Source organism: Suricata suricatta, chromosome 8, assembly GCF_006229205.1.
Source record: "Suricata suricatta isolate VVHF042 chromosome 8, meerkat_22Aug2017_6uvM2_HiC, whole genome shotgun sequence".
NCBI lineage: Eukaryota > Metazoa > Chordata > Mammalia > Carnivora > Herpestidae > Suricata > Suricata suricatta.
The window spans coordinates 3,285,935-3,295,321 of NC_043707.1; the positions used below are offsets into that span (position 1 = coordinate 3,285,935).

Consider the following 9,387-nt stretch of genomic DNA (forward strand, 5'->3'; position numbering starts at 1 on the left):
TCCGCCTCTGGGTCCGAAACTCGCCTGACCCCCCGCGAACCAGGCACGTCATCCCTCGGAGCGTCCCCGGCCGCCTTTGAGAAACCGGTCGGATGTCCGCCTCCCCAGCCCACCTGGTCGTTGAGAGCGTCGAATCTGGTGATGGCGTGGCTGGCCTCCGGAGGTGATCACGGTGGCCCCAGGGTTCCAGGCCCTGTGCCCGCCCCTCTGGGCCTCAAAATCCCGGGAGGGTGCCACCTGGCTCTTGCCTTACCCCCTCCACCCAGCCCAGGAACAAAGAACAGAGTCCCAGTTCAAAAATGGCCTCTGCAAGCTGGGGGTCCCAAGTGTGAGGGGACACCTTGAGGCTGGTCAAGGTCAGGACAGGAGACAGGTGCTGGGGGTAGCTGGGAGGTGTGGGCTTTTGGGGTGGCTTATTCCTCCTCCAGGAGTGGGGGGCTGGGCCTCTGGGCTGGGTTCTGGCATCCATCCAAATGAACCCCTGCCTCCCTGGGCAGAACCCAGTGGCAGGAAGTGGGGGGAGGGGGGAGTGGTCTCTGGAGACTGAGCCTGCTGGTTAAGGGGGGTGCTGGAGTCCCCACCCCCACCTTCGGGTACTGTGTACCTCTTAGGGCCCTCCCCAGTTCTAGGTTGAGGCGGTGTCTCAGGCAGGTCTTCAGGACCAGGTGACCCAGGGTTTCTGGCCTGGGGCAGAGGCCAGTGGGGCAGAGGCCAAAGGATGTTACCTGGTTAGGGTCGCCCATGAAAGTGTCAGTTGAATTCCCAGTTTCCAAATCATCTTGCCCTTGTGGTCCCCTTCTCCAGAAGGCCCGGTTGGGGGTGGAGGACCGAGACAGAGGCTGTGGGGAGGCCTGTGGCCCTAGGCCAGCCGAAGGACCAGGCCACCAGCCTTTCCTGGCTCCTGAATTCTTAATCAGCATAAATATTTACTTCCTTCCTCCCCTTCCAGGCTCCCAGCACAGAAGAGCTTCAGGGAGGTTGGACTAGGCCTGTGTCTAAAAATAAACAGGTGGAGGGACAGGCAGACACACAGACAGACATAACTGGGGGAGGGGGTCAGGCAGAGGGCAGCTCCCTGGCCAGCCAGAGGGAGAATGGAAGGGGCCCAGGTCTATCCATCACTGTCACCTGCCCACCTGCCCACCTTGGGTCTGGGGCTCCTAAAGGACAGTGTGGCAACCTGATCCCAGCTCTGCTTGCTTTCCTGAGAGTCCCTGGCCCTGCATGGCCTGGGGAGCAAATCCAGACAGATGTGACCACTCCCACATGAGCACTTTAACTAGGACAAGGCAAGTCACCGATGGGGGCCCACCACCGAGTACAGCTGCCCCTCCTTGAGCTCTGATATTACCCATGTGCTGGTAGGGTCTCGGGATGTCCTAGAAGCAGAGGGTCCCCTGGTTGAGGGAAGGGGCTGCCTTGTTTCCTGTGTGCTTGAAGGGTCTTGGCAGAAGTAGAGCTTGTCCGTGGAGACGCATGAACCAGAGAGACCTGTTTAAAGTTGCTGAGGTGCCTGGAGAAAGGATGAGTGGGGACATGGGGGCTGCCCTCCTCCTTCCTGCTGCAGGAAGTGGGTCTGCACGCAGGGGGGCCATTCCCAGGCATGGACAGACAGCCATGAAATATATGGTCATTTACCATGTGGTGGTTACAGGGATGTCCTGTATTGAATTATGCAAATGTGGATTTGGTGAATGATGTGGAGTATCTCCTAGTGTTAGCTTGTTTAGCAGATAGATTTTTCAGGGTGTGATCATCTCAATTAACAAATGCAAGGAGGGGCGCCTGGGGGCCCTCAGTCGGTTAATCCTCTGGCTTTGGCTCAGGTCGTGATCACACAGTTTGTGGGTTCGAGCCCCACATCGGGCTCTGTGCTGACAGCTAGCTCAGAGCCTGGAGCCTGCTTCGGATTCTGTGTCTCCCTCTCTCTCTGACCCTCCCCTGCTCGCCTTGTCTCTGTCTCTCAAAAGTAAATAAAGAACATTAAAAATTCTTGAATAAAAACAAACAAATGCAAGGAAACACTTTTGACCACGTGCGAAAAGATTGCCCCTGGAAAAAGGTTGAGTTTGGAATAAAAAGTTGACCTGTCATTTATTTGTATGTGAAGAAAATTACACCATTGAGAAGTTCTAAGAAAGTGGTGAAAATAATGGCATGAGAACTTACAATAAAACAGGATCACCACTGAAAAAAATGGTGTATATATGTGTGTATGTATATATATGTATGTGTATTATATATACATGTGTGTGTATATATGTGTGTGTGTGTGTGTGTATATAATTAATGACCAGATAGAGCTGATCCACGTCCCTCCAAACCTGTCCCTGGCTGGCCTGCCTGGATCACAGTCCCCTGCTGCCCCCTGGTGGCAGTCCAGAGCCCTGTGGCTCCCCGGGCCCATGGGCACCTCTCTGGACCTCACCCCGGGGGGCAAGGCCACCTGTCTGCAGCCCCATCCTTTGGGCCAGGCTTTGCAGTTTGCCCGAGACCCGTTCTCAGCCTCCTTCCCTTGCAGGTGCCACAGCTGCCTGGGCCCAACACAGTGGGCACGTGGCAGCTGGTAGCTAAGGATCACTCGTGGCTGCCTTGGAAGACTTGTTGCTCTTCTGGTCTGGTTCTGGGTCTTCAGGCTCAAACTGGGCATGTGATCCCCAGCACAACTTTTCACTTGGTCGGAAATGACCTTTGGGACGTGGCTGGCCATTTCCAGGGAGAGCTGGCCGTGAGTCTGGTAGTCTGTCACTTTCTAGCTCTGTGACCTGAGGCAGTGTCTCTAAGACTCAGTTTCATGGCAGAATGGACTCTCTGAGCTTTGCCTCCAGAAAAGAATTGAGGGCAGCAGACATGGCAGCTCTCAGTAGGTGGTTGGCTCTCCTGCTGCCCTGGGCCAGAGCCACTCAGAGGGGCTCCCTTCCCAGGAGACAGCCTTCACGTTGTGGGACCTCTATGCTCTGTCCCCTGTGGGCTTCAATGGGTACAGCCTGAGGTCACAATGTCACAGCACAGCTCCTGTCCTCTTCGAGGTTCCTGCCTGAAAACCAGCTTGGGAGTCCCCCCACTGCCTGCAACCACCTCCAACCCAGTTCCCCATCACCATGCACTCTTTGGACGAGCCGCTCGACCTGAAGCTGAGCATCACCAAGCTCCGGGCGGCAAGAGAAAAGCGCGAGAGGGCGCTGAGTGTGGTCCGGCACCGAGCTCTGCACAGGGAGCTCGGCCTGGTGGATGACAGCCCCGCCCCAGGCTCGCCGGGCTCCCCGCCCTCAGGTACAGCACCCCCGGTAGGCAGGGTGGCTCTCAGGTCCCAGTGGGAAGGACGTCCAGGGTATATCCACCAGGATGTAGCCACAGCCCCTAGCAGCTTTCAGCCTAGAGCTCTGTCCATTTATCCCAGAAGTTTGTCTCTGGAGGTGACACTGTCCCCAGGGGATGGCACAGCAGAGCCAGGATTCAAACTAGGCCTCCGGGAGGACACGGGGGCTGGTAAGGGGAGGCGGGAGGGGATTCACAAGTAGTGACAAGGCCCTGTGACCCAACTCCTGGGCTTTGAGGTCAGTCAGGTCAGTAGAGATTGGGGATGGAGCCCAGCAAGATGTTCTCCGGGGGGGGGGGGATGCTTGGGGCTCAGGACTCCCACTCTCCCACTGACCCCTGAAAACCAGACCTACCACGGCTGAGCTGTAAGGCTCTGGAAGCAGCCTGGCCCCAACTCCTCGTCTCACAGAAGGGAGCAGGAAGTCAGGAAGGGGTCCAGGCGAAGTCAGAAAGGTCCCTACCTGCCAGTGTGACAGCAAACCGGGGGTCTGGCTCCCAGTTCCTGGTCAGTGGGTACACTCCACTTTTTATCTTGACCAGTGGCTGAACTGTCATGGCGACAAGGGCCACACCTGTCAGGTGTGCAGCCTGCTGCTCAGATGCCTGGGGTCCCAGGGCGGTCCGGGGGTGTGTGGGTGGCATCTGCTTCCAGGGTCATGGTGGGGGATTTGCGGGACCTTCGGCTCTAGCACCTCTGAACAGTGTTTTTTTTTCTTAGGCTTTCTGCTGAACCCCAAATTCCCCGAGAAGGTAGAGGGACGCTTTTCAGCTGCCCCTTTGGTGGACCTCAGCTTGTCACCGCCATCTGGGCTGGATTCCCCCAACGGCAGCAGCTCACTGTCCCCTGAGCGCCAGGGCAACGGGGACCTGCCTGCAGTGCCCACCGCCCCGGTGAGGAGGGCATGAGGGCTCTGCAAAGGGGTGTATTGGTTTCCTCGAAGGGACCACAAACTGGGTGGCTTAGAACAACGGAAATGTGTTATTCTGTCACAGTTGTGGACACTAAAGTCTGAACTCAAGGTATCCACAGGCTGCGCTCTCTTCCAGTGCTCTGGCAAGAGTCCTTCCTTGCTTCTTTCCAGCCTCTCTCAGCTCCCAGCATGCCCTGCCTTGTAGCCATGTCACTCCAATCTCTACCTCTGGTGTCACCTTGCCTTCTTTCCTCTGTTGTGTCCCTGTGTTCAAATCTCTCTTTCTCTTATGAAGACATTGGTCACTGGATTGAGTGCCCCCCAATCCAGTATGACCTTCTTGACCGCAGCTGCAAAGACCCTACTATTTCCAACTAAGGTCACACCCAAGGTGCAAGGGGTTAGGACTGGGACGTGTCCTCCTGGGGGACACACCCCGCCACAGAGGGAAACGGGCGGTGTGGACCTGCTGGCCCAGCCGGGCACACTAACCAGCTCCCTCCCACTTCCCCAGGACTTCCAGCCCCTGCGCTACCTGGATGGCGTCCCCAGCTCCTTCCAGTTCTTCCTGCCTCTGGGCTCCGGAGGCGCCCTGCACCTGCCTGCTTCCTCCTTCCTCACGCCCCCAAAGGACAAGTGCCTCTCACCAGAGCTACCCCTGCCCAAGCAGCTGGTGTGTCGTTGGGCCAAGGTGAGTGGGGTGGCCAGGAAGACCAGGGCTGGCGCTGGGGTGCACGCCTGCGTAGACTCACAACCTTCCCCGGCCCCGCAGTGTAACCAGCTCTTCGAGCTCCTGCAAGACCTGGTGGACCACGTCAACGACTACCACGTCAAGCCCGAGAAGGATGCCGGGTACTGCTGCCATTGGGAGGGCTGCGCCCGCCACGGCCGCGGCTTCAACGCCAGGTGAGGGAGGGTGAGCGGTGGGGGGGCACCGGGGGGCAAGGGGCTCCGGTGTCCCACGAACTGAGTCTGGTGTCCCACCCTCCTTGGAGCAGGTACAAGATGCTCATCCACATCCGCACGCACACCAACGAGAAGCCGCACCGCTGCCCTACCTGCAGCAAGAGCTTCTCGCGCCTGGAGAACCTGAAGATCCACAACCGCTCGCACACTGGTAAGCGGCTGGGCTGGCCCCCGCGGCACGGGGGTGGGGGCGCATCTCACTGCACTTGTCGCTATGCGAGCGCCACTTCCAGGCAAGCCTCTCCCGCGGGTCAGGCCCTCCACGTCCTTGGGGCACAGACACATCTTCGGGCGCCACACCCAGAACTGTCTTTTGTGAGGCAGCAGGCGCTTGCTCCTCGCTGTGCCCAGGCGCACGGTACAGCCGGCTGGCGACACGGCCACACGCCGATTTAAATTTCCTAATCACTAGGGAAAAAAGACCCATCCTCATTGCCACATTACAAAAAGTACAAAGGAAGAGGTAAAATGAATTGTAATGAAATATTTCTTCGAATCCTATATATTAAAATACCGTCAATGAGACATTGGATTGATTTGGTCCAAAGTCTGTGACACCACAGTCTGGTGTGTATTTTACGCACATTGCCCTGCATGTGTTTTACGCTCCCAGCACATCCCAGTTTGGGCCAGCAACACCACCAAGACTCAGAGCCAAGAAGTGGCTCCCAGACGGTTAGTAAATGTGGAGGCATTTTGCTGTGCAGGGCGGAGCACTGCAGGGGGAGCTTTCCTTGCTGGGAGTCTGTAAGCAAATCTGTGGTCCTGCCTGTGGAAGCGGTCACTGTCATCCACCATTTGAAGCACAGGGCTGAGGCCACGGGCAGGGCTGGTGGGGTGGCCAGGCCAGCTGCTAGCGCCTGTGCCCTGCTGAGCCCCCCCCCCCAGCCCCCCTCCCCCCGCCCCACGCTGGGATCAGATCTCCCCCCCACCCTTGCCTCTCGGCCTGGGGCACCGGGGGGCTGGGCAGGGGAGAGGCCCCTCACTGCAGCGCCGCCCTGCAGGTGAGAAGCCCTATGTGTGCCCCTACGAGGGCTGCAGCAAGCGCTACTCCAACTCCAGCGACCGCTTCAAGCACACGCGCACCCACTACGTGGACAAGCCCTACTACTGCAAGATGCCCGGCTGCCACAAGCGCTACACCGACCCCAGCTCGCTGCGCAAGCACATCAAGGCCCACGGCCACTTCGTGTCTCACGAGCAGCAAGAGCTCCTCCAGCTGCGCCCGCCCCCCAAGCCGCCGCTGCCCACCCCCGATGGCGGCCCCTACGTCAGCGGAGCCCAGATCATCATCCCCAACCCTGCTGCCCTTTTCGGAGGCCCTGGCCTGCCCGGCCTGCCCCTGCCCCTGGCCCCCGGCCCCCTTGACCTCAGCGCTCTGGCGTGTGGCAATGGTGGGGGCAGTGGGGGTGCAGGGGGCATGGGCCCCGGGCTGCCGGGCCCCGTCTTGCCCCTCAATCTGGCCAAGAACCCGCTGCTGCCCTCACCCTTTGGGGCTGGTGGACTGGGCCTGCCTGTGGTCTCCCTCCTCGCTGGCTCCGCTGGCGGCAAGGCCGAGGGGGAGAAGGGGCGCGGGGCAGTGCCAGCCAGGTCTCTGGGCATGGAGGGCCGCAAGACACCCCTCGAGAGGACTGAGAACAGCCGCTCCCGGCCGAGCCCTGACGGACTTCCCCTGCTGCCGGGCGCCGTGCTGGACCTGTCCACGGGGGTCAGCTCGGCGGCCAGCAGCCCAGAGGCACTCGCGCCGGGTTGGGTGGTCATCCCGCCAGGCTCCGTGCTGCTCAAGCCGGCGGTGGTGAACTGAGTCTGCCTGGTGACAGCCACCTGCAGCCCAGCTAGGAGCTCCTGGCCCTGCCCCCGACGAACGGAAACTCTTCTGCGAAATAGCAATAATGTCCTCCTGCCCCTGGGGCCTGGTGGCTGTGTCCCCCAGGCAGACCCAGCCCCAGACAAGCTGGGCAGCAAGGATGGTGCTCGAAGGTCATTGGTGGTGCCCCAGGCTCTGGAGGGGGAGCTGGTCCTGCTAGCCAGGGAGAGCTGTGCTCCGGGGTGCTAAGGCCCTGCTCCCCTCCAGCACTCCCCCCACCCTCAGATGCCCTGGTCCCCACCCTGGTACCTCCCTCATCCAGTCACCAGCCTGGGTAAGTCACTTGCCCCCCCCCCCCCCCCGGGCCCCAACCACCTGCCAGCCATGTTCCCATCCTGGCTAGCCTCTCTGGGGCCCCTGCTCTGGGGGCTTCTTTGACCCCTTTCCCTCTGGCCCATTCTCCAGAGGGAGAGCAAGACAGACGCAGGCAAAGCCACAGGAAGAAGCCACCATATCCCTATGACAAGGCGCCTCCAAACTCCGAGAGGGAGGCCCGCTCTGCCAGCTGCCCCCCCCCACTAGCCCATCCAGAAACAGCCAGCACGGAGGGTCAGCCCCTTGTCCGGGCTGGACACTCTCCAAAGAAAGGGGCCACTGACCACTCACCTGCTATTTCACCACTGGGCCTTCTCCTGGCTCCTTTCAGAGTCCTGGAGGTGTGGGGAGTAGCGCCCTAAGCGAGGAGGTGGGACACCAGGACCTTGGGCCCTCGCTTGGCTCAGGGCAGGTGGGACCAGGAGTGGCCTAGAGCAGTGCCACTCTGCACAAGGGGCTCTGGAGGCTTGCAGGGTGTCAGAAGGTGGGAGGCTGGCTGGGGACAACTCCAGGCTGGGGACAACCCCAGGCTGGGACATGGCTCCCATTCTGGGGATGCCAAGTCACCGCCAGCACACAGGAGGAGTTGGGCTCTAGGCCAGCACTGGCCGTGGGAGCTTTCCATAGGCTGTGGACTGAAAGCCCTGGCCTTGGGGGCAATAAGGTGAACCAGGATTCCCACCGGAGGGTCCCAACCCTCCGCCCAGGAAGGGGAAGCTGGAGGAAGGAGCCTGGACTTAAAACATGGCGGTTTCCTTTGGCTTTGGCTCTTCCCAGCGGAGCCTTTGTCCTAGAGGTGCCCCCCCTTCATGCCCACCTCCCTCTCACTGGCATGGGCCAGAATAAGCTAAGGACTAAGGACGCTGGTGCTCCATATGCCCCACAGCCCACGGCCCGACCCCACCAGGCCCTGGGGCCGCAGCACATAGGCTCTCCCGCCCTGAGTCCCTGCTGTTCCCTCCCTGGAGGTGGCCTGGTGCCATCTGGGAGGTGCTGGCCTGGCAGTCAGGACTTCTGGCTCGAAGGCCTGCCCGGTCCTTGGCCACATGACCAAGCACTCCATTCCCCTGCTGCAGAACAGGGAGCTGCAGGCCAGCAGTGGGGTGGTTAGCAAGCCTGCAGACCCCACCCTTTCCTGGACCGCCCTCCTCTTAGAGGGGTCACCCTGACCCGGCCTGCCCTGACAGGGCCTGGCAGTGCTGGCTCTGCCCCTTGAAGGGGCTGTGAGCAAAGCAGGAGGGAGCTGGTCTCCTTTCTTCGAGCCCCACCCAGGACCCAGGCCTTAAATCCCCAGTTGGGGGTGAGGGGTTTGAGACTCAAGCCCAGGGAGCAGAGGAACAGGGCACTGGAAGGTGACATTAGCTCAGCATGTGACTCAGTGATAGACCAGGCTCGCAAGGGCTGGTGTACGTGTTGTTGTTGTGGGTTTGTTGTTGCACATTCCAGGATATCAGTATTTTAACAGGTTCTAAGTGCCTTTCTATCGTAGCTTATGTTTTTCCTCCTCTTGGCTCCATTGCTGTTAGCATAGAGTTTAAAAAAAAAAAAAAGAGATAAGCTAATGACTATAACAAAATATTCCTCCATGTGAGAGGAAGTTTATAAAGAAACAATAAAAGTGAGCTGCAAAGACGGTTTGTCTTGGCTGTGCCATGAGCTGAGCCACCCTACTTGGGAAACGACCATCCTGTACCTGGTTCGGGTCACCCACTCACCCCCAGAATGCAGCACCCAGAGGCCCTGTGCTAGGGCTTCCTTCCCACCCTGTGGCCATTGCAACTGCTTGATCTGCTGCTGGGGGGCCGGGGCGGGGGGGCTGAAGGGAGGGAGGGGCGGGAGGGGGCAGGTGCTGAGGGAGCCAAGATAGGTTCTGGATGAAGCAGGACCTTGTTCTGCCACCACCTTCTGGGACTTTGATAAGAGGCTTGGTGCTGGGGGAGACACAATGAGAGGCTAGCAAAGACTCCTCTCGGCCATTCGGGAGCATTCCACCAGATACCAGAGATG

At 59.7% G+C, this 9,387-nt stretch overlaps 1 protein-coding gene across 1 annotated transcript; it reads left to right on the plus strand.

Annotated features, from left to right (window-relative positions):
• Window positions 1-2,830: 2,830 nt before the first annotated feature.
• On the plus strand, window positions 2,831-9,013 carry GLIS2 (GLIS family zinc finger 2). The gene is made up of 6 exons (XM_029946011.1): window positions 2,831-3,273; window positions 4,040-4,212; window positions 4,747-4,923; window positions 5,005-5,138; window positions 5,231-5,349; window positions 6,203-9,013. Exons 1-6 carry the CDS (start codon window positions 3,102-3,104, stop codon window positions 7,000-7,002), a joined length of 1,575 nt encoding a protein of 524 aa, XP_029801871.1. The 5' UTR covers window positions 2,831-3,101; the 3' UTR covers window positions 7,003-9,013.
• Window positions 9,014-9,387: the final 374 nt, after the last annotated feature.